Here is a 25,901-nt window from a genome sequence, read left to right on the forward strand (position 1 = left end):
CACCAACCTGGAAGGTATGAGACCATAAACAACAAACAATTGTTTTGATATTCAAATCTACTCTGTGTCATCTACGTTATATTAAAGAGTTAATTTAATGCACAGTGTGTGAAAAACAGCTGTGCCATGCTGAAGGGGTTGGAAAAAGGTAGTGATATTTTTCAATATGGGGATATCTAAGACGGCTTTAGGTAGAAAGGTAATGCAACCTCACTGCTATGGTATACTGTAAAGGTCTTGACGAAAAAAATTGGAATCTCTGTATTATTATGTCCAGGCTTAATGACGAATAAGAAGGCAATTTTCAGAAAAGATAACTCAAACTGGCTTGGTGTAGAGACTTAAACAAAGGACTCATCAACTTTCACAATTCTTTGTTTAACTTCCAAGGGGCACTAGGTTTCCTGGAAGAGAATTTATTATGTGAAAGATCTTTTATATATCTGCTCCTTCATCTGAAAGTCTTTTGGCACTAAGGAATCCAGATTGTTTGGGATATGCTCAGAGGGTGAGCAGATGAACCTGTCTGAAGGAAAGATGGTGGATAGTACAGTAGGTCTTGTTAAATAGTAGATACCACAGCAGCACCTTGAAAGGTGGAGGGTCTGTGTAGCGGGCTCAGACCAAAATGTGCTGCAGGACCAAACTGATTAAATGCCCTTCCCGTCAGACCTAGCTATCAAGGCAGTGGGGCCTTGTGAACGTGTTCACTGATGCCCACATCATGACCTGTCAGATGTCAAAGACAGGCACTCCACATGTCAATGCAGCTGTAGCGGTTTTAGCGATGGTGGAATGAGCCCTCATTCCTGCCGGAGACTGCTTCTTGGTCAATATGCAACAGATCTTAATGCACAGGACTATCCACTTTGACAAAGTCCACTTCTGCACCACCTCATCTTTCTTCTTTCCTGCAAACCACACAAAAAGCCGACCATCCACCTCATGGTATTTGGTGCACTCGATGTAAAAGCTTAAGGCTCTTTTGAGGTCAAGTCAATAGAGTCTCTTCTCCTCTTCAGGTAGCAGATTGAAAAGCAGTGAACTGCTGCCGCTCAATCTCCAAGCATGGAGGTTTAGACTGTGTGGGACTGGGTGCAGAACCCTGCCCTGCTTCTGTGATACAAGCCCAGTAGTAGCCTGATCAGAAGACACATGTTCATGCCCACATGTTCCAGATACCACATTCTCCTAGCCCAATCAGGAGGCACTAAGATTACTTGGGCCTGGTCACTCCTGATCTTCTATGAGCTTTGTGCAGGACAGGCAGGGGCAGAAAGGCATACAGGAGTCCAGTGCTCCATAACAGTCTGAATGCATCTCCTAACAAGGGCATTTTTAAAAACTTCAACATGCAGGGATGTCACCGTCATTCATGATCCGCTAGGCATCGACAGCTGAGCTTGTCCACCCTGGTGTGTAAAGATGCTGCCAGGTGGGTCATGATCAGGGAAAATCCCTGGCACTCTAGCACCTTTTGGCACAGGAGTCAGGATCCTTCTCTGCTTACTGCAGTATCACATGGCAGTGGCATTGATCGTAAGAACCTGCACCAACCTTCCCATGATCGATAACAGGAAGGCGAATGTCCTGCAGCTCCAACAGACTAATGTGGAGCTAGGTTTTCCTCAGAGACAAGAGACCTCTGATGTCCACCCCTCCCAAATGGCATCCCCAACCCAACAGTGATACATCCATCACCACCGTCAGCTTTGGGCGGGGAAGGAAAAGGGTTCTACCATTGGTCAGGCTGCAGTTGAGCACCACTACCTGAGATCTCGGGCAGTCTCCTCCGATATCGGGGTGACACCCGCCAGGTTCCATTGGTGCTACTGCAGAGCCTGCATATTCTACATGGTGAAGAAAAGCAGGATACATGAACCAAAGGATCAAGAAGCCTCAGAACCGCTCTCACCAGGATCCAGGACCAACTCTAAAACATTGGAATTATAGCCTGAATGTCCTGGACTTGTTACACAAGGGGAAAGGCCCTGAACTGCAGTGTCCAGGGCAGCTCCTACAAAAGGAAGCCTCTAGAAAGGAGTCAGGTGTGACTTCAGCTGGGCAACTGAAAACTGCAACAATGTCAAGAGGTTTGCAGTTGTCTGGAGGTGCTCTTTGACTGACTGTCATGAACCCGCCTTTAACAGCCAGTTGCGAGGTAGGGGAAAACTGTAAAAACCAAGCTCTGAAGATAGGCGGCAACCAACGCCATAATTTTTGTGAACACCTGATGGACGCAAGTAAGTCCAAAAGGGAGCACAGTAAATAGAAAATGGTCTTGGCCGACCTTCAATCGCCAGTAACATCTGTGGAACTACAGGTTGCTACATGAAAGTAAACATTTTGTAGGTCCAAGGATACCATCCAGTTGCTCAGATCCAGGGCAGACAGAACTTGTGACAGAATGAGATTTTTTTATTAGTTTTTCAACAGAAAGACTTTCAGAGGGCGAAAAGCTAAGATAGGACAAAAGCCTCCCATCCTTATCCAGCATGATGAAACAGCAGGAGTAACAACCCATCCCTACTCGATGCCAGCACTCTGTTGAAGGCAACTTGGACTGCAGAAAGTTTTAAATCCTGCCTACCACAGAGTGGTTGTGCACCACTATGGGCAAACTAAATCAGTTTGGAGGCTGATGCCGCTGAAAGTGGGCCCTGGGAAGATTAGTGGTCCTGGTTACCAGCACATTGTTTGCCTGATCCCTGTCCCAGGCCATGAAAGGGCTGAGGTGACTGCAGCAGGGGCTGGGTTCATGTAGTTGTCTATATGCCAAAACTCTGGAGTAGCTGCGGAAAGGTCAAAACGGATGAGGGACCTGTCTGACAGGACTCCAAAGGAACATAGAGCACTCCTTGACCCAGCTTTCCTTGAAGCACTGCAGAGTAGAATCGCCTTTTTCACCAAAAATAGCGGGATCCATCAATGGCATAACCATAAGGAATGACTGCACACTACCAAAAGAGCATATGGATCTCATCCACGCATGGAGATGGAGCATCACACTGGTGACGACTGCTCACCCAAGAAACAGTAGTATCTAGGCTACCTGAATTACAAATCTGGTAGCATCCTGATCATCCTGAAAGGTTTGATCGAAGGAAGTAGTTAACTCTTAACTAATAACGGCCTAGCAGGTAACTGGTACTGACCGACCTCAAGGCTATCCTCGCTAAGGAGAACAAATGTTTTCTGAACACCTCAGTTCTTTTCTGACCACTATCAGCATGAGGGGGGTCTTGGGGAACAAATTAGCATTCAACATTCTGGTGGAAGCTTGGACCCCCCCAAACTCTCCAGAGTAGTGTGCTGCATAAGAAAATCCGGGTTGCCAGGTGCTGGTCTGTGGAGCTTGGCAACCCTCCTGTTTGTTGGTGGACAGGAGCAAGCTATAGACCAAGTATCTGTTAGGGTGTTGGTTAGGGCTTCAGTGAATGGTAGTAAAGGCTCAGAAGATGGCCCAGGCTGAAGAACTTCAGTAAGCACATTTGTTTTAACCCTAATAGGAGTAAGTTGTAAATCCAGGACATCAGCAGAACGTCTGAAGACTACAGCAAGGGAAGCACTCTCTTCAGTTGGCTGCCCAAGGGGGAAATTAACCCTGTATCAGAGGAAGTATAAAAGTCCACTGACCTTTTGGACATTCATATATTAACTGTCATCATTATAATGTGGGAGTAAATCATCCCCATCATCTCCATTATCATCTCCAAGTGGAAGCAAACCTTTGTCAGAGTCCGAACCAAAAAGTCAGTGAAGCAATTGAGGACGACTCCATGGTAGAGGGAATGTTTTGTCTGAACCAGGCTGCATGGGGACAAGGAGCACTGGAGTGGAGTCAGCTGGATTTGGACTAGGGGTAGACGAATTCCGCTTGGACGTCGGAACCCGGAGTAGGCATTGGATCCACCTCTGGCACCGTTGGGACCAGGCGTTGATTAAGAAGGGACCGGCACAGGTCTTGAAACCGGAATGGAAGTCAGCACTGGAGACAGTGAGGTGAGTTTCAGGCATTAACCCAAATAGAGGCCCCTGGGGATACTTGGGGCCCAGAGGTTAGCCAGAAGAGTGCCGAAAATACACTGCGGCCTCTTTAAAAGTCTTCGACCTGCTGAGGGATATGTTCCGATGGCCTAGGGAAATAAGGGTGCACTGGTGTCAATTGTGGAATAGGTTGCTTAATCGGATATAGGGAGCGAGATCGAAATAGAGTGGCACCTTGACACCCATGCAACCTCTCCTTAGATAGAGAGTGACAAGATGGGGGTCAAGTCCCACTTTTCCTTCTTGTGTTTCTGCTTCGCTTGTACTCCAACTTACCAAATGACCTCAACAGTGAAGAGGACCTATCGTGGGATTGGCCTCAAAAACAGGAACGGGTCCACACCCTTGACATAAAGTGGGAGTTGCGTGGCTTCTTTTGATATTTGGTGACATACAACTTTACTTCACTGATTCAAATTGCCTACAGGTGCATGAGGCACACCTCCTACTGGTCGGTCACTGACATCTGTTTAACGCAGTCACGGTGTGGACTGAACACCTGTAGATTTAGGTGGAGAAATTGTTCCATGCACACTGGAAGTCAAGTTGGAAAACTTGTCAAACTGTCTACAAAAGGGAGCGGAGCTTCTGATCCATGTTCCTAGGTGGGGAAAGAAAGGAACTGACAGCGCTGTATAGGGGTGACGTTTTTATGCTCTGTCACTTCTGGTAAATCTCTGTTAAAGACAAAAGAGTGAAGACAATAAAGGGGTCTGTTTAGGTCTAAAATTAGAAACAGCAATTTCTGGAGCTAGTAGGATTTCGTCTTAGCACAGACCTTATGTGCTGTGCTTTACATGTTGTAGCTGTTGCTAAGTGAGATAATTTAGTTGTGTTTCAAACTCCATAAAATGCAAGTTCAAAACATATGCCTCTAGATAATGAAAAGCTTATGATGGGAAAATAGGTGGAGCCATTGCTGGTTTGTATTAGTTCCCTAGGACTCCTTTGGAAAAGATGTTAGGCAGCAAAGGAATCATGGGGGTGGCGGGAAATTCTAATGTCTACGTCCTTGCTATCACACTACTTGACATCCATTAAATTGGGTGTCACTAAGGGACTTTGTCGCAATCCTAGTGGAGCTGGTTACCATTATGCATCCAGGTGTACTTCTATACTACAGGAGCATTGGCGTGAACAGTTTTCCAGCATCAACAATTCCTCAGTGTTTACCATTCCTCAATGTTAAGATTGCTTCTATGTTGAGTAGTTTATTCTTTGACACACCATTAACAGCAGATATACCTCTGCGAAAATAGATTACTAGACTAAGAGGTGCCCTTCTTAAAGGTAGTCTAAAGGGTGACATTGTTTCCACACTAAGGGAACCCAGATTTCAAAAGGTGCCTACAGTGAAAGAACTTCAACCTCAGGTCACAGATTCATTGTTAGCGCAGAGACATTTTGATGCCCATGAAATAAGGGCAGGCAGATCACATGGCACAAAGAAACTACTCATGTTGGAAAACCAGTAATAAAATTAAGTAAACTGCCTTCTCACGTGATGTAATTATGAGGCAACATTCCAAGGTACAGTCCTGATCAGGCTCGTTTCCCTCTTCTCATCTATGGTATAGACAATTGCTACTGCTGCCCTGGGACTCAGCCATTTCTTAATTTTATTTAATCATTATTCTAAACTCTTGCCTATCATTCAACACATATTGCTGCATGCACACTGATTAAACCAGGCTTCATTTTAGGATAAAAACTCCCTGTACACAAGCTTGGTGACTATCAGAATGATTTTGTCAACCATAGGTTGGTGCCCGTTGAGACTTTTTTTTTTAAAAGCTGAGTCTCACCAACTTGGAAGTATTGCTCATACAGTTCACAATCCTACTCTGACTACCTATGATGTGGCCTTCCTTCTTTGGGCAGTGCTCTTTTAACTCATCTGCTGTGAGTGATGTTTGCATTTTTGCAGATGCCAACTCTTCTTGCAAACCCTTAAATCCTTAGTGTGTTGAAAATCTGATATTTGTAACACATTTTAATGGTAGGTCAGAGTTTCTTGCATCTCCACACGTTTTGGTGGTGAATGTTTCTGTGATCTTAGAACATGCTTAAGGGATTACATTTATTGTGGCATGGCAGACTTTACAATCAGAAACTGGCTACATATTAAAAATGTGGCTGTCAAAAGGCTTTCTGATTTTAGGTAACTTTGACCATAACTCTCTAAATCATGCTTTCTAAGAGTCCAAATTTCTATTGTTCAAATGGACAATATTAAAACACGTTCATGGATAACTCTTCATTCTTTCTAAAGTTGCTCGTCAAAGCTTCATGTTTCCAACTGCGCTACCACGATTTAAGAGCTCTCAGAGTTCAGGGAGCTCAACTCTAGAACTTTCTGAGAACTAGCACACATTTGGATCATTTGTATTCAAGACAATTCCTGAAAACATAGGCGTTTAATGTTTCAATCGTGTACAACTTTGGCATGGGCAATTTTACTTTTTTTTTCTTTTTCTTGGCATTCGGCCTCTTGGCATTTAGGTAGAAAAAACATCAGAAATATGAAAAATAATGTACATGCCCATTTCTTTCTCTTTGATAAAACCATGGGTGACTATTTAACATAATCTCACAACAAACACGGCCCTTTGATCTTGAGTCTTACACCACAAACTGTGCTCTTATCCCTTTCTTATTATACCATGGACAATGTTGTCCTCCCTTTGGTTTTACACATGAACAGTGCTGCTCTCTTCAGACTTACACCGTGGGTTGTGCTCTTCTTAACATAACCTCACATCACAAACAGTTTTATTTTTCGTTTCATGATAGCCTTCCACAAGATACCTTGCTCTCTACCCACAGTACTGACTCTCATTACTATAACACAGCCTTAAACCATAGACCTCATCAATAGTTTCTTTACCATAGTTTTGCACCACAGACATCGCCAGTCCTGGAGCCGGAGGACACTGCCACATGTCTTTTCACAGACCATGCACTTGGCACTCACTGGAAGATTTCCCTCCAGCCACTGGTGAGGCATTGAGATCTGCAAGTAAAACCAGAATCTGTATTATCACATATGAAAATCCAGATAGAAGGTTCAGAACATTAAAAGAATTAACCTACAAAAACATTATGTTACAGAGCGTCCTCTACAGTAGAAACCTAACTCTAGAGCTATCTATTGTACATCTTGAGCACAATAGGACACGCGTAGAAGTAAGTCAAGCAAGTCTGGTTGAATAATGCATCTTTCTATTTTAATAAATTCAGTTTGAGGACTAGTTAGAGTATGTTATATGGGAATCAAAAAATCTATAGGGTCATACATAGTATGCACAGAATTTTAGATTCTAAAAAGTTTTAAAGATGCTGAAGGAATGCTTTATGGCGATGAGAAGATAATATGTGATGCTATAAGAACAAGTTACTTACCTTCAGTAATGCTCTTTCTACATGATACTCTATCTAACTGCAGATTCTTCACTGTAAGAATATCCCCAGGTGCCAGAAGAGATCTGTAAATTGTCTCATTAGTACTCCTGCACATCGCTAACTGCCAGAGTGAGGCTCCGCTTTGGTTTCGTACCACCACCTCATTAGTGACAGAGCAGAACTTATATACGGATATAAGTGCCACTCCTGCACACCACAGTAATTTAATTTATTTACGTGGCTTTAAACATGGATCTGGAGCGCCACTCTAATCTTCATCAGTTTTCAACTGATTTTTCCAAATTCGAATCCAGCGTGCAGGGGAACGATGCTTCTTGCTTGACTAATTCCATGCCTTCAGATGCAGAGCACAAAATACTTGTTGGTACCAATCCTGTATTTTGGGAACTTTTTAAATGGTTAAAACAGACTAAGACAAAGAAATGGGAGGAGTGAGCGCAGTGAGGAATCTGTGGTTACATAGAGTATCTACCAGAAAGAGCTTTACAGAAATTAAGTAACTAGTTCTTCTGATAGATATTTCTAAATGCAGATTCCACAACTTTTGAATAGATACCAATGCAGAACCTCCCAAGGTGCAGGGTCTGTGGAGCGGCCTAACACCAAAAAGAGTTGCTGGGCCGAAAGGGTGAATTGCCCTTTCTGCTTGTCCTAGCTGTCCAGGCAGTAGTGCGTCCCCAATGAGTGCATGGACATCCACGTCGCAGTCTGATTGAGGTCAAGGACAGGCGCGCTGCATGCATACAGTGTTGTAGCCTTGGAATTGGTGGAATGGGCCCTCAACCCTTCTGGTAGCTACTTCTTGGCCAATGCATAGCAGATCTTAGTGCAAAGGACTATTCACCTTCACAGAGTCTGCAGAACCTTACCTTTTTGTGCCCAAGACAACCCCACAGACAACTCATTGTCTACCTGATGGTCTTTGGTTCAATCAATTAAAAAGATTAAAGCTCCTCTGGGGTCCAGTCAGTGGTGTCTCTCCTTTTTCCAGGGTTGAGGCGGGGCAAAGGATGTTGGGATCGGTGATGGATTGTTCAACGTCAAAAGGAGTCCTGACTTTCGGAAAGAAAGCCACCTGGGTTCTCAGCAGCAGTTTGCCCGGGACAAAAGCGGTGTGGGGTGGCAGTATCAAAAGAGCCTGAAGCTCACTCACTTGATGAGCTGAATGTGATCGCAATGAGAAGACACGTTTTGAGATTCAGAACACGCAACCAGCAGCTGTGCACTGGCTTAAAGGCGGTACATCTGAGGAACAGCAGGACCAAATGAAGGCCCCACTGTCGCATCACAAATGGTTTGGGAAGGAACATGTGTATCAAACCTTTAAGAAAATGAAACACAACAGGTGATTGAAACATGGACAGCTGGTCTGAAAAACTCGAAACTTCCTAAGGGTCTGAGAAATAAGCTTTAATAGTGGCATCTGCAAGACCTTGTTGGATCGACAGTATGGATTATAAGGGATCAGTGTCACAGACTCCACACCAGGCCACAAATTATTTCCAGTGTCCGGCATAAATGGACTTTGTAGAGGAAAGCCTGACAGCAAGGGTAACATCCACAACCTCGGGTGGAAGACTTGCCGCTGCACAATCTCCACTCTTGGACATGTCGATTTCAGAGGTTTGGCTGCAGAACCATTCCCTGCTGCTGTGACAGAAGATCCACCTGAAGTGGTGGCCTGATCGAAGGATAGATACGCATGCTCAGAAGTTCGCATATCACACTTTCCTGGCCCACTCTGAAGCCACTAGGATGACCTGGGCTCAGTCATTCCTCGTCTTCTTCAGAACTCGGGGCAGAAGAGGCAGAAAGCTTTCTTGGGAACTCCAATGTGCAGATATCTTGGCACTGCACATTTGATGGTGGCGATAAGGGCCAGACAGGGGAACCCTCCTGATAATTGGCATGTGACCCTGGGATCCACCTCAGGGTTCAACCGTCATTTGTGATCCACCAAGCACCTCTGGCTAGCTTATCTGCCCCAATGTAAATATCTGACAAGGTGGTTCATGAACAGGGAGATGTAGCCAGCTCCTGAGGCCCAAAGCCTCTAGGCACAGGGTCCAGGACCCCATCCTGCCCTCCCTGTTGCAAAACTACATTGTGGAGGTGTGGTTCAAGAGAACCTGTAACTGCCTCACTTTAATGGACAGCAGAAATGCCTGGGGTGCCAGGCAAATGGCCCAAAACTCCAAACAGATTAATATTGAGCCGGATTTCCACCAGAGACCAGACTCCTCTGATCACCACCTACCCAGCTCAGCAGTGATGCATCTGTCATTACCATCAGGTCTGGGTGGGGCAGGGAGAATGGTCTGCAGCCACCACTGTAGATCTCTTGCAGTCTTCTCTGAAACCAGGATGGAATTCAACACCACTGACTGTGGTGAACCCAGCTTCAACAGCTAGTTGTCAAAGTAGGGGAAAACTGGCACCCCCAACCTCCAAAGATTGGTGCCAACTACCTCCATTTGTTTTGTGAACATTTGATGGGTGCTGGTGAGGCAGAAGGGGAGCGTGGCATATTGAAAATGCTGCTGGCCCACCTTGAACCACTGGTAACGTTTGTGGGACTGGATGGTAGCCATGACCTGCAGGACAAGTCTTTTCATATATTTCATATGAAAAGACTTGTCTTGCAGGTCAGGGCTACCATTCAGTCACCCAGGTCCAAGGAAGACAGAACCTGGGCCAAATAGGGGCGTTTTGAATCTGTCCTTACACAGGAAGACTTTCAGATGGTGAAGATTTAAACTAGGACCAAAGCTCTCATCCTTTTTCAGCATGAAGAAATAGAGGAAGTAACAACCCGTTCCCTATCGCCAAAGCAGGAACCCTCTCAATGGCACTTTTGGAAAGTAGGGAAAACACTTCTTGCAGCAAGATGGAAAGGTGTTCCTCTGAAACGCGCTCTGATGTGGGATGATAGCTTAGCTTATAATTTATTGCACAGTTAATTAAAACCAATGCGATACAATAACACATAATAAAAATTCGTTAAAATCTGCAACATAAATAATTCATCTGTGTGAGTTAAATCAAATGTCCTGTTTTGCTGAGTTAATCATGGGTCAATTTTTGGTAGTTTTTTTTCTACTACTTTCAAAAATTTCACAAATCTACAGCTCAGCTGAGGGTCCTGTGCTGAAAAGCAGGTTAGCACTGCATTCCTTCGTGTGCGTACCCCCTGTAGAATGAAATGGCGTTTCAGCAGAAGCTTCCTTTCTTCGTGCAGTTCCTCACACGAGCATAGCAGGTGCAACATATCTTCTGCCCCTTTGCTGCATAACCTGCATAATGTGCCTGCTTTCGATCTCAGCCAGTGAGGAAGATGTAGAATGCGTGGTAACAAGCCCAATCTGTATCTTAAAAAACACAGTTTGATTTTTTTTGTGTAACCTAGAGCAAGGTAAGGCTGGGAGGCATGTGACAGGTACGTATTTAATACCATCCAAGCATGAGATCTTTTTGATAGGATGGCTTTATCCTGGACCCATGACTGTAGCTTGATCGATTTTTTCACCAATTTGTTGAGTGTTTTATGATCTACAGGGAACGCCCAGAGCTCTGCCAGCCCGGTGTTCCTTATGCTTTTTTCCAGGTATTTTGCAGCTGGTGAGTTTTGGGTCTGCTCTAGCTCTTTCCATAGATATTCGTTCAGCGTCCCTTCGGTCGTTTTTCTTACTTTATCCCAGGAGCAGATGTATGCCCCCTGACGTGCCAATAACTGTGACCGAATACCAAACTCCAGTCTGATCTGTGCGGGGGAGGATCGCCTTGGGAGGCTGAAGATGATTCTGTATGCCGACACGATTGTGCTGTCAAGTATAACGGCATCTCTGCCTCGATGGGCCTCACTCCCATATGTTAGTGTTGGTAACAGTTTGGCACGTATAACATGTAGTAAGGGGGACAGATAAGGGCCGGAGAGGTTGTTATTTAATGTTTTTAAGGCAATTGCCAGAACGGTGCCTTTACCTCTTATGCTGGCCCTTTGTTCGCTAAATTGGCCACCACTGTCAATCTTTACGCCTAGATATTTATACGACGAGGTGTCTTTGATTCGGGTGTTTTTCCAGAACCACGAGAAACCTTTCTTCTTTTTGTTGTTGCTGATTGTCATCGTTTGCGTTTTCTCGAGGTTCACTGTTAAATCATTTAACTCAGAATATCTCTGGGTCGTGTTCAGAAGATTTTGAAGCCCAACTCTTGTGTGGCTTATTAACACCAGGTCGTCTGCATATAAGAGGCATGGTAAATTAAGGCCTCCTAGTTTTGGCGAGTGTGAATTGCAGTTGTTTAGTAGGGGCACCAAGTCCCCCAGGAACAGGTTGAACAATGTGGGGGCCAGCACACAGCCCTGCTTGAGGCCGTTATTAGTTTGTATCCGCCTTGACAACATTGAGCCGTCCCCCACCTTGATTTGAATCCAAGTGTCTGTATGTAAATTAATTAACAGCTCCAACAAGCCTTTTGGAATACCCCAATCATTGAGTTTTGACCATAGTAGGTTGCGGTTGATGTTATCGAATGCTGCTTTGTAGTCTATATAGCAGAGGTGTAGAGGCAATTTTTTTGTCTCTGCCTTGTCAATAAGCATGCCCATCGTCAATATGTTTGTTGTCGTCCCCACTGATTTAACAAAGCCTGTTTGATTGACAGGTATGAGAGATTCCCTCGTAGCCCATTCTTTTAATTCTTCCAAAATTAGACCTGCAAAATACTTCGCATCGTTATCGATTAGAGCAACTAACCGATAATTTTGAGGAAGGCCCCTATCCCCTGCTTTGTGTATAGGGGCAATAATGGAGCCCTTCCAGGTATCTGGCAAGATATTTGTGTGTCTGATCTCCCGGAAGAGAGGTTCAAGTGCCGCTGCCCAGTAATCCATATCTTGTTTGAAGAGGACGGGCTGGATCCCGTTTGGACCCGGCGCGCCATCCCTTCTTCCTTTCTTTATTTGCCGCTTTATTGTGGGTACCAAAGAAATATGATCTGCGTCCCCCGCCGTGTCCTGGTCAGTTGGGCACCATTGTAGCCTATTGCCGTCGTCCTGGGCTCGTACAGGAAAAGGATTGTTCATGTTCTGATTGGCCAACAGATCTCGGTTAAAATGGTTTTCGAGATATGCTGCCCAAATTGCCTCTGTGATGTTTGATGTTATCTCCGTTTTTGCAGGGTGCGTTAGTGAATTTATTGTTTTCCAAAACCTTGCACCATCATTCTTTTTTATGTCCTCATGAAGGGTAGCCCAGAGTTGTTCCTCTAAGGTTCTGTTAGCTTCCCACTTGAGTTTTTTTATGAGGCTTTTAATTCAGAGAGTTGATGCAGCATCCTTTTGTTGTTGTGATCCTGCTGTACTATTCTCCTTAACTTGGAGATTGAATATTTTATTTCTTTAATTTTCACTCTGTGTGATTGAGGGAGGGTGCCCGACTTATTTGTCCTTGTGCGCAGTTTAGGTTTTGTTGCGTATTGCCCCAAGGTGGTAGTGAACTGCACCCATTTCGCTACTTCATTAGGGCCCATGCGCTCCATGTAGTGTTGTTTTGCCAGTCCAGTCAAAAGTTCGCCCATTGTGGTCGAGTACTTGATCTTTTTAAAGTTTTCGGTATAAATGGACTCTTTGGGGGCTGTCGAATGCTCGTAAGTTGGCTTAGCAAGGTCCATAATAATTTCCTGAGGCCAGTGATCGCTATCTGCTTGGATCCCAATCTGATAGGATATTGCGAATTGGAAAAGTGGAAGTGACATGAAGGTATAATCTAGCGTGCTGTTCGCTTTTTTTGAGTGGAAAGTTGAAGCTGGCGGGTTGTCCCCTGCAAACCTGCCATTTAATGCCCTTAAATTAAAGTTTTCTAGTGCCTCAAGTACCTTCTTTCCCAGTTTTGATTGGATGGCTATTAGTGGCTTGCTTTGTTGTGGTAGTGCCCAGAATGTATTTTGTGCCATGGTACCTTCCTCTTGTGTTGTTCCCATAAGATTGAGGTTGAAATCCCCAGTGAGTACTAAGTTGCCTGTTTTTTACCCCGTAATACACTCTTCAATATATGCATATAACTCCTCCGCTGCTTTTTTCTTTCCTTTGGGGTGAATATAAGCATTAACCAAGATGCAGTTATTGATTGTTTTGCCTAGTCCTGTTGTCAAAGTCAGGTTAACTGCGAGTGCGGCTGTCGCCGAGTGCCCGATTTCTTTGGCCATCACAAAGCTGGTTGTAGCTACGTATGTTACCAAACCACCTCTTAAATTACCATACTTAGCTGAGCTCTTTGCGCCGGAGAAGAAGCGTAGATATCCTTGCAGGTGAGGGGGCTCGGCAAGCCAGGTTTCTTGTAGCGCTATTAGATCAAAAGATCGAATGTAAGCTATAAAGTCTGGGTCAAGCATTTTGGATGCTTGGCCATTTATGTTCCAGGAACATAAGCGCAATTGGTCCTGCAAGTTATCCGTTATTGGCCACTGCACTTGTCAATTGCTGTTTGTTATGGTTCTCACAAACCGTCTTTGTTCCTGCCACCCGTTAGAGGCTTGTCTTCCCTGTCGTACTCCGAGAGTGAGTTCGCTCGACCCGTTGCTGCCAGTACGGCTTGGCCCGACAGCACTTCTGAGAACCGAGATTTTGCTACCTTCTGTATGCTCCCTCGGATTCGGATTTCTCTCAGGGCACAGTACATCCGGGTATCGTGGCTTTGTGAAGGGCTTCAGCGTAATGCCCCAGTTTTTGAAGATTTCAGATTCCAAAAGGATCTTTCGTACCATGTCTGCCGAGGCCCAGGTCGCCTTCGTTGCTTCTTTTCCTATACCATCCACAGCTATAAATTCGATAGACTTCAGGTCCGAGCTTACCACAGATGACAATGGAGGAATATGGGCCAATAATCGCAAGATATTGCCTCTATTGAGGATGTCGTGGCTTCCTTTGGAGGTAAAATCCGGGATAAACCATATGGCATCCGAGGTTTCCCCTTGGTCAATAGCACCTCCAATTGCGTTGTCCTTGTTTGGTGTTGCTGGCCGCTTCGTATTGCTAGCTGTGTTTGATGGAACTCGATAGCCCTCTCGGTTGTTTTCCCATGCTGAAATTAGATCTCTTGCATCAATTGGCGGATCAGAGATTTCGCGACGTGGAAGCTGTTTGTTTAAAGTCAGGATTACAGGGGCAATTGTTGACATTGTTTGATGTGGGATGAAGTTGGGGTGGGTCGGAAAGGAATGGAAGGGCAGGGCATAGCCCTACTGAACGATCTGGATAACCCACCTGTTGGATGTGATGGCTTATCACCCTGGGACTAAAGAGCTGGATTTTGCCTCGCACAGGGTGGGTATGTGCTGGTAAGGACAAAGTAAAGCAGCATGGCAGGTGATTCCGCAGGGAGAGGGACTGGGAGGACAGGTGCCCTTGGGGACCTGTACGGTGCCTGCTTAACCACTGTCCCCGGCCACAAAAGGAGTGGAGTGACGGCTAAGGGGGGCTAACCCTACTGAACAGCCTCTGAAAGGCTGAAACGGGAGGAAACTGTCTGGTGGTGCTAGATAGTGCTAACAAGCTTGCTGTGGCCCAGCTAGTCTTAAAGTGTTTAGGGAGGAGTCAGCTTTTTTGCCAAGTAAGCAGGATCCATCAAAGGGCATATCCATAAGGGATACCCGCACATCTCCCAAAAAAACTATGGACCACATCCACGCATGGTGACGGAGCACTATGCTGGTGCCAACTACTCTCCCTAATCAGTCATAAATACACGTCAGCACAAAGGATTTATTTGGCTGCATCCTGAAGGGTTTGAACCAAGGAGGTCCTAAATTCTTCTGGAACCGCAAGATCTCACTGGCCATGTCCAAGAGGGCACATCTATATCGGCAGAGTAGGCACACTGCGTCTTTTTTTTACAATAAACGCAGGTCTTCTTCTGCATAAAGAAACCCCAATTGATGAAGGGGTCTGCTCTGTTTTGGTGTTTTGATTGTTACTTCAGGATCAGAGTTAACTTATCAACTTAAGCTTCTACCTTCCTACATGTTGTTTTGACTATATAAGCAGTGCACAGCTGAGGTAAACTTACCTCAAAGAAACGTCTCAGAAACTAACAGATTGTCAAGACTTACCTGCTCGGACCAGGGTCAGGGAGACAGTAAGGATGCATTCCCCCCTTCCGTCTCTCCTCTCCTCTATTTCCAGCCTCCCTGGGATGTGGCCATATGTCAGGAGGATGACGCCTTTAAGGAATAGCACTTCCTGGAGTCAAGGCCGGCCCACGTGACGGGGTCACATGGGCCAATCAGGAGCCCCAGAGGGCCGACGAGGAGCTTTTTCACGGGCTTCCTGGATCCAGATTGAGAGTTCTGAGTACAGGGGAGTACTCCAACGAGGAGAGAAGCACAAAGAGCTGCAGCAGCGTGGAAGACGGCGTCCGCTGTCAGGCGGTAGACGAGCCATCCCAGGAGGTGACATCGAGGACCCATCGGGAAGAGTCAAGAAGGGAGCCGGACCCAACCTGGCAAAACGAGCTCACCAGCCGCGTTCCTGGAGGAGAACAACCTTTACAACGGGGTTGTTACACCGCGGTATGTTTACATCGCGGGCATTACAACGAAAGTTGTTACAACGACTTGCACTGGATGGCGCTCTAAGCTAAGGAATAGTATGATTTACTATTCCAACACCTTCCCTACTGTTACGTAGGCTAGAGTTGGAATAGTAAATCATACTAATCCTAAGTCCAGCGCCCTCCAGCGCAAGTTGTTGTAACGACTTGCATTGTAACGAACGTGATGTAAAATACCGCGTTGTGAATTTATGCGTTGTAACGTCACACATTCGTTCCTGGAGGAGCGTGGCTCACGGAGGTATGTGGCCGCCTCAGGGGGTTGTTCAAATGGGGCCAACCCGACGCTTGGAGCTTGGAAGAGGAGAAGGGGGCGAGAACACAGCATGGAAAGGCTTGCAGCGTGCATGGGGGCATGAGAGTATAATGCTCAGCGCTTTGTTTCCAGCCATTTGTGCAACACTGGTGAAGGCGAACTCGGTGTTCAGAAACCCCTTCACTTCCTATTTCCTCAGTTAGGTTACACTGAACCCTTAACCCAAACGAGTCTCTCTCTTTCTTCTGAGGGGCGAGCCCAAACAGGAAGACACAAGCCACCCAGACCAGAGGACAATCACACCTGGGAGAGACGGACTGTAGAACATTGAAAAAAAGAAAAAATCTCTTTGTTCAACTCATATATCTTTCTCTTGTCATTCTTCAAAGTGCCACACAGATAAAATGCAACAGAGGGATTCGAAATGTTTTGAGATAATGCAACCCTAAAAGAGCACCCACACTCCACTCGCACAACAAACTAAACACTTTAGAATAATAGAAGAAATGGAAGAGTCCCTTTACAAAGAATGTAGGCCTTTTGTTGAAGCGATATAGAAGCTCCAACTGTTGAATGGACCTTCTGTCTTCTCGTTTTGTGATGGTTTCTGGCAAACCTTACTTTTTTTACACCAGATTTCTGTCTCTGGGTTTATTTTGTGTACAGTGACTGCACCAAACTGGATTTTGGTGTTAGATGTAGGAGGACACTAGGATTACCAAAGTACACTCCCCACACTCACACCCCCAGTGCCAAAGTTTTATGTGGCCAAAGACTTTCGCCATCTTGAAAACACCCAAAGTGGGTAGGGTTGGCCCCGGGGCCATTTACCCAATTGATATGGGTGTGCCAAGGAGTCATAACCACCCACTAGCTCATGTCAGGCATAAACATGGCTACTCCAAGTATTCCACATCAGAACACTCCCGGACCTGAGGAAGAATAGAAGAGGACTGCACCAACTGTCTGCACTTGAGAAAAGCCCTGAGGGACTGGATCTGCTCTCTCTTGTATCCAGGACAAAGAAGTAGACTCCAAAGTGCATAAGGCTGACCTCTAGTTCAAGCCACAGGGATACATCAATCTGCAAGAGATTTGTTCCTGGAACTGCTGAGCGGACCAGTGGCAATAGGACCTAGACTTGATTCTGCTATTTGGCCTGACATACTATGAGTCTCTAAGTGCATCCCTTGTGGTCCTGTGAGGCTTTAGAAGTGTACTTCAGTGGTGGATTGGGACTTAAAGGACTAAAATCGAAAGGTAAAATCTTTGACCAGGACGAACCTGGTTGGTGTATCCGACCCGCACTCCATTGCGATCATTGTCAAATTGCACCTAGATTCTGGTATACCATGACCATTGACTATCATTGCACTTTAAGCTTATTGGCGCTCTTCCTTCTTAAAAAAACAAATCTCTGGTTCCCCTCATTGGGTTTTTACATTTTGTGTATTAAAGATTACTCTGGTTTTCTGATTTGGTTTGGAATTTGTTTTGTTTGGCATTTTAACTTTATTACTGTTTTGGGACAGAAGAAGTACTATACATATTGCCCTAAATGAAACCTGTCTGCTCTATGCCATTGCTACCAGGGGATTGAGCTCAGGTTAATTTAGTGACTTTGAGGGTTCACCCAAAAAAAGGTTGTGATTGTTCCTCAAGGTGGGCCGTCACCTTCACCCCACCCAAAAATAATGATTCAATTTCTTTCAGCATGCAAGGATGAGGAGTAAGAGGCAAAATATTCACCATGGGCTCCTTTAAGGCTTAATTTGCTGTGGCGTTGCCAAAGGCCCGGTGAACTCCTGGCACATTGAGATCACCTGTGAATCAGCTACTTGAGCAGAGATTGGGAGCGAGACCCACTGGCACCTTGACACCTTAGTAACTCCTTGTTTAATAGAGGGCAGAGGCATGCACGTTTACACACAGGTCAGAATTACGACTGTAGCTGTACTTAAATATCTCAGGTGTCGTTAAAGTTTGGCAGGTTAAACCTGCCGAAATTTAACATGGAAAATTGTATGGTATTTACTGTACCATGAGGATTTTGGTGCGTTAAACACCAAAATCCGAATGTTATTCCACACAAATTTGTGCTAGGTGTTATTAATTGCACATGATAAATAACCTACCCTTTGGTATCATTTATCATCTGCGATAAATAACACCTAAACTCGAAATCAGAACCTTTGCCAGCGTTTTTTGACTGGTCTAGGTGTGGAGTTTTATTATGTTTGCAGATGCCTTACAGTCTCGGATGACATTTGGATTTATTGACGCGCAGTCACTGCAGGCCTTACAGTTGTGATCTGAATCAAGGCACTGCAGGCACACCTGATGGGAATCTGTCACACAAATATGAGTGCAACAGTCCCTACAAGGCTTAAAACCTGTCAATTTTAGGGGTGACATTCTTTTGCACACTGTGAATTGTTGGACAAAATAGCTGAGGTAAATGTCTCTGTGAGAGGAGAGAGTGCTCCAGATTCAAGTCTGGTGGTGTGGAGAGAAAGGAACTGACATCAGCGTGCAAAGTGGCACCTGTGTAGGCCCCGCATGTCATTTCTGTAGTGGAATGGTAGAGGTGTGGAGCCATGTTGTGCTACCTATTGGGACACAGAGGTACAGCTGAAAAGTTTCCAAATTCAGTATGACACCTGGGGAATATTCAAAAAGAGAGGAATCTGTGGCTAGAAGTCTGTATATCAGAAACAATCACATAAACATTGACTATTGTTGTAGTTGGAGAGCAGGCTCTTCAAACAAAAATCTCGAGCCCTTAAGGTAGCAAGTAAGTTATTTAATTTCATGTTAGGCTCTTAGGTTACAGCCACAGCTTGATAGGTCCTGTTAGGGCTCCATTCTCACCTCAAATGTAAACAACATCCAGGCTTCACCCAGCACAGGCACTAACATTCCATGCATCATCGCATTTTCACACCATCTACACGCAACATTCTACAGCATGCCCAGTCAGCTCATAAATACACAGTCACTATATCATTCCCTTTCTTTACAAACAAGGCAAAGCAACACACCAATTAACTACATCATCCTTTTACCTTACACACAGGACAAATGTCAAACAAATGCAATAATGACCCAGAGACAAGAAGACAAACTCATACACTTTATCTTACACAGGCAACACCCACATGACTACAAGGACAGTACGCTCTATCACACTCACTCACACTCTCTTACACACATACAAAAGTGCAGGCCAGACTCCAACATAGTTCACACTAGCTGGCCAAACCAACATGACCAAGTTCTAGATGGAGGAATGCACCTAAGTCACCATGTCGTCTGAAAGCTGTCCAAGCATACGACAGAACATCTACACATAATGATGACAATGTCCATTACACCCAGACAGAAACTTCTGAAAACACAATATTCAAACACCCTCACATGCTACAGTCTACAGCTATCTAAGATACTACCATCTATAGGCAACAGTAACTCACTCCAGTTCACGCAATCACGCATGTCAACAAGACAATTGCCACATACGCTGCCACCAGTATCATGCAGATTTTAAATCCTCCGTTTGTACAAAATGACAATATGTTTCCATATAGGTGTAGCAAAAACACACTAGAAAACAAATATACGCAAGACACACATACCAATGTACTCTGCCTCCAATACAACATACCTATCAAATCTTCCCACTCGTACACAGTGACGACTGGTCCCAAAGCACATTCACAAGGAACATGTGGCTCCCAACCACAACATCACATAGCACTACACTTGCCCATACATCCTCTTGTGACCGAGAACTGCTATGCACCAGTTTTTTGAGATGTGGCATACAAATCTCCCCCATGCCTCTTCTTGCCTCATTTTGGTACACTATGGGGTACAACACTCCCCGTGCTTCCTCATGTGAAAGTGTAGTACAGTTCCCTATTTAGCAACACCGAAACTAGCACTTCTAATTCATGACACACGTCACACAACACAAGTCCAACTCAAAATACAGAAGCTTATTTTCAACTTCCCCAAAACTGCCTCGCAACCATAAACCTAGCACAGCACATGTTTGAATAATGCACAACAAATAGCTATGCAGAGCACACTTCCCAAAAACTCTAAATGCCAAAAACCTATCAAGCTAAACAAGAGTCAACCTAAAACATGACATTAAAAATCACTGACGTCCCCATTACATGCATTTAATATACCAATTGCATATATATATATATAAGCTTTGCAAAAGTTCTTACACCCTTTCCCAGTGATTCCTAAGACATATCTCTAATACATAAGTTGCTTTATGCAATATCAATTAAATCTTCATCTGAGAGATACAAGAATAACATTTTCTCTCATATTAAATGTTTCTAATCAAGATTAAGACAAATCCTTCGTTTGACCAGCAAAAATAAGTCTAAAAAGAGAATATGCAACTACTTCACATTATCAAAACAACACTACAAATACTCTGTTTCACAATCCCCTTTTGACTTTAACAGTAGTCCATTATCCACATACATGATATTACTCCTTGAGTCTACTTTTAAAGTCCTGCCTAGACTTCTGTCACTCTGCTGGGAAAAATTGCAATTTTGAACAGTGAATGGAACGTTCACTTCAGAATTCAAAGTTTTCAACTTCCTGTTGCACCTCTATGGCAGCGCTCATAGGAGTCAAGGGGACTCATTAGGTAAGCCTGCACTATGCGCACTAGACATGCTGCCAATGTAGTCGTGAACTGCGTTTTCCTTCATTAACCCTCACTAACAATGGGCGCCTGAATTTGAACACCCGCATGCCAGCTCAGGAGGTTAGTCGCAACAAGAGTCAGTGGATGATGACGGTCAGAAGCTGAGCCATGAAGGCTTACATGACTCTCTGAATGCCTTACTTCGGCACTCCAGACAGAATGATGACTTGTGGGAACCTTTTGCGCTAATAAAAACAATGATGTATGGAGAAGTTGCGCCTCACACCACACAGCAGTGATGGACCTTGTGAGCATGTGACGGTGATATTCAACCAAAGTAACTGTCACTCCAACAGGCTACCAAAAGATGAAGCCATTGCAACTGTCCCAATAATGTGTTAATACCTTTGCATGTTTCTCTTCTCCTCTGTCCATCCAAGTGACCCCCACCAAGGCTGTACACCTAATGTTTGGTTCTGAAGCGTTCTTCACATAAAGAAGCACAATGCTTTTGTTCACTGCTCTCCATGTCACGCACTTACTGCCTCTTCCTAATGTCTCTTATTAAGGACTGTATGCTTTGGCATCATCAAAGAGAGGCATCACCACCATTTAAATCCCCTCAGCTAGCTACTTGTCAACCCTCCTCAATGAACTCCTTCTGCCCCTAGTCATACTGACACCACTTGCTGGGGGTTGTGAGGCGGGCTGCCCCAGGCTATCCCGATATGATCATGGAGACTCCCTCCATCTTTAGACAGGTCTCCACCTCTGTCTAGACCAGCACCCAACTGCCGCCAGAGTTCTGCAGAATCTTCACACTGGTTCTTTTAACAACACATTACCAAAATGTGGTAGCTGGACGGAAGAGCCTTCACACCAAGTCTGAGGCCATTCAGACAGGATGCAAGTTCTTTATTTCACATTAGGCCCTTAGTTTACAGCCACAGCTTGATAGGTAATGTTAGGGCTCCATTCTCCCATTAACTGCAATCAACTTGAGGCTTCACCCAGCACCCAGGTGTGAAGACAGGTCACTGAACTCATGCACTTTGTATGTTTTGTAATTTGTTTTGAGGAACAATACCACAGATTTGTAATGCCTATTTTCAAAAACACAGTTATGAAGCAATACAGACCAGTCTATGTCTAGCCAATAACCCCCAGGGTCTTTTAATACATTGGACATAGGAATGTTTCTAAATGATGCAGTTAACAACACAAAAAATGGATATAATATTGCTACAAAATGTATATTATTGTAAACGATAATGTGAATGTATACATCGATAATGGTACATTGTTACTGTGAATGTGCATAATGAATTTAAATGATTTTAGGACTGGGGCATTTTTTAACATGAATTCAACAAATGTACCATTATAATGCACAATCCATGGTCCATTTCACAGTTCTTGTACATAAATTTACCTATACTGTTAATATAAATACAGATCATATAATTAATGCAATAACACTGACTTAGTCCAACAATGTGATTTTCGAATAAACAATTTACACAACATTTAAAACTTAAATCTTTTCCCCTAATCTGCTTTACTGTCAAAAGCCCCTAGCATCGATTCGTCAGGTCAATGAGGCAAAGGCAGGAAGGGTTAGAAAACAAGTTCATGCACTTTTAAAACATGCTTCCCACCTAGATCTGAAAGCTGACCAACAAAATAAAATGAACTTTTTACTACTTTATACAAATGTGATGCAGCCATGAAAGGAAGTATACATGTAAGACATTTTAGAAACAGTTAATGGTTTTGCTCTAGCAGTGATATCATTAACCTATTTGGATGTGAAGTCCGAAAGTCTGTTGGAAAACACATTTCGGCTCTGACTTAAGTCGTCAAAATACATAAGATATAGACACAAGACATCTCACTCTTGTGAACCACTTTGCCTTAGTACCATGACAACAACTGTGTTATGTCTACAAGAGAATAACTTCTTTTACCACAGTATGATCCATGTTATAGTCTGGTTCACGTTATATGTGATAACAATCTCAAGATGCAATGAGAACTCATGTTGCTGTAACATCTGATCAAGTGTGCCATATATAGAGAAAGCGCAGTGGGATGTTACACTCACTAGGTCGTGCAAGAGAGGCAAAAAATCCAAAAGTGGCAGGACAGCTGTGAAGAGGCATCTGACCATCTCTAATGGACGTACAGGACTATTGCGTTCAAGTTCAAAACACTTAATTCTGACGATATTTTTGCCCATAAAAGTAGCATAAATACAGCAAATAAAACATTTCAGAAAAGTTAAAAGACATATATCAAAGGCAATAAGCAAAGTTTAGACCAATAAAGTGCCACGTGCCTTTACAGCATGAGTTACAAATAAGCCTACATGTAAACAGATTTCCGCATCAGAAAATTGCAGAACCAGCGAAAATAAGGCTCTACACTGCCTAATGTTATGATACTCCTTTTTAAAAAGAGGGATTAAAAACTGCCTGGTATAAAATTCATAAAATTTACAAAACAGCAAAAAGTGTATCATCGTTTGGCCAGTTTTACCATTACACGGGCACAGAGTAGCAGCAAAGTTTGGGTGATAGTAAAACGGAAAACACAATAAGTATTTAATAGTATCAGCTCTAAATCTAAATAACAAAGAGAGCACCCACCACCCACATGGCTGACGCAAATAGAGAGGGGGCAATCTGGGACTCTCAGAGACAGGTACGACAATAAGAGTTTTCCCTTCTATACTTCTAAAACGTCTTTCCTTCGTAAAGTCAGAAAAACGCTAATGCTACTTTATTTTTGTTCAAACTTGAACATAAATATGGCTCAACAAAAGCCCTCTGCATACCAATTCTACAAATTTCGGATTCTGCATATGCCAACAAGGTGATTCGGAGGCCGTCATCACAAGAGAGGCAATCGAGTTATATCCCTACTCAACGATGCATTCTCATTACTCCAGATTGACAACCAGAATATTAGAGGTCTGACCTGAATGTAATTGGTTATATAATGTAGGTTGAGTTCTTCGTGGCCGATGATGTAGGGGGTAGAAATTGGTACTCCAAAAAGCCGCCTGCAAAACCTGTTTTCTTCATATTGTATGGCTTCGCAGTTTGGAATCCCCCACAGTTCAGCTACATAAGTAGCAGTAGGAATACATTGGGATTTATAAATCTTCAGCCCTGATGCTAATTGTCCCCCTCCCAAAGGTTGAGGAAGACAGAAAAGAGTTGATTGCCTTAGAAAACTGCATTCGGCAATGAACAATACCAGGTGTCCATGCTCCAGATGCGGAAAACATAGCTCCCAAAGGTGGGAAGCTATTGATACTGGTCAAACGGTTTACGCCCACTGTCAGAGAGGAGAGCTGGATACAACGTGGGCCACATGCCATATTATTGGACTTCGAGAAAATAGTGCTTAAGTCACGATTGGCCATAAATTCAACAAAGGCAAATACCAAAAGGCGCCGTGCTTTGGGCGTGGGCGCCATAAGCACAGCATCATCTGGATTTAAGAGTGTAGGTAGGAGACCCCCCTTAACTACAAGGACAGTTAATATGTCAAATAGACAATAAAGGGGACACACACACACCCTTTTCTGACACCCCTGCTAATCTCTATATCATCTCCATTATCACTAATTCTAACCCTAGCTCTCATGTCCATGTGCAAATATGCAAGAAAGCGAACAAGGAAAGCATCCAAGCCACACAACAACAGCATTTGCCATAATTTGGGTCGACTGACACAGTAAAAAGCGGCAGTTAAGTCCATGAAAGACAGGTACAGAGGTATTCGCTTTGCAATGGTGTATTTGCCTATTAACAGAATCAGATTTACACATTGCTGAATTGTCCCAATCTTGTTCCTGAATCCATATTGAGAAGCATGCAAGATGGCTCAGCTTCAACCCTCTCCTAGATTCTATTATATAAAACACGCCCTAGGATCTTAATGGTGGAATCAATCAGCGAGATTGGCCTGTAGCAGCTGGAGTCATCTCTATTGCCATTCTTAAATATGGGGACAATAGTTGAGGTACACCAGGAAGTAGGAACGTCTGAATGTGCAAGGTTACTAAACACTTTATGCAAAAGAGGGGCCAAAAGGTCAGTGTTAAAGTTTAAATAAATCAACCGAAACACCATCCGGCCTGGATGCTCTACCCCTACACTTTATGAGATGGCCTCCTCCACCTCAGTCACAGTTATCTGAACATCTGCCAGTTTCCTTCTATCAATATTAAGAATATCCTCCATTCGAGGGGCAGCATAAACTTTTCTGAGGTGGGCTTCCCAGACTTCACTAATAATATGGCAGGAAACCGGCAAAACTGATTGGTTTTTACGTCTCATATCCGAGACCATGGCCCAAAAATGCCTGCTGTCTTTTGTGCGGGCTGCCTGCACTAATGAGTCCAATTGATCTCTTATAACTACCTGCCATCGTTTGGATGTGACAGCATTGTATTATGTCCTCAAGATGGTAACTAGTGCTTGATGCCTTGGCTTTTTACCAAGTGCTAGTCTCAAATCCTGGTTAGCCACAGTACAATCATGATTGAACCAGCCATGTAACTTATTAGGGAGCCGCACGGGTATGAGAAGGGCTCTTTTGACACTAGAGCAGAGATCACTAAATGCATTCAAAATATGGTGTCCAGAGTCCTCTTTCGCTAAACAGACTTCCACAAATCTCATATTCTCTATTAATACTACTTCTCGGGTTCGGTCTGGACCATGCATTCTCCATATCAACTTTAGATTATTTGTAGAAAGTCCCAAACTCTCTCTTATGCATTTTCCTGGGAACCAGTAAGAGTGCAACCTCAAGAGGATTATGGTTGATAAAGGTAGATGGAACAACAGACCCATACATAGGCATATCATCCAAG

The 25,901-nt window shown here is 44.0% G+C and overlaps 1 protein-coding gene and 1 long non-coding RNA gene across 5 annotated transcripts in view; one reads left to right on the forward strand and one right to left on the reverse strand.

The window, feature by feature from the left end:
* Nucleotides 1-25,901, reverse strand: part of DGKD (diacylglycerol kinase delta) — a 755,036-nt gene that overhangs the window by 544,526 nt on the left and 184,609 nt on the right. For all 4 annotated transcript variants that reach the window (XM_085634674.1, XM_085634677.1, XM_085634676.1 and 1 more), the window contains one exon: nt 6,935-7,060. In XM_085634674.1, the coding sequence (XP_085490800.1) occupies nt 6,935-7,060 (126 nt within the window). The remainder of the gene's footprint in view (nt 1-6,934; nt 7,061-25,901) is intronic.
* The window catches only part of LOC146785541 (uncharacterized), a 308,594-nt gene that overhangs the window by 271,805 nt on the left and 10,888 nt on the right, over nt 1-25,901 (forward strand). The window lies entirely within an intron of this gene.

This window comes from Triturus cristatus, chromosome 11, assembly GCF_964204655.1.
Source record: "Triturus cristatus chromosome 11, aTriCri1.1, whole genome shotgun sequence".
NCBI lineage: Eukaryota > Metazoa > Chordata > Amphibia > Caudata > Salamandridae > Triturus > Triturus cristatus.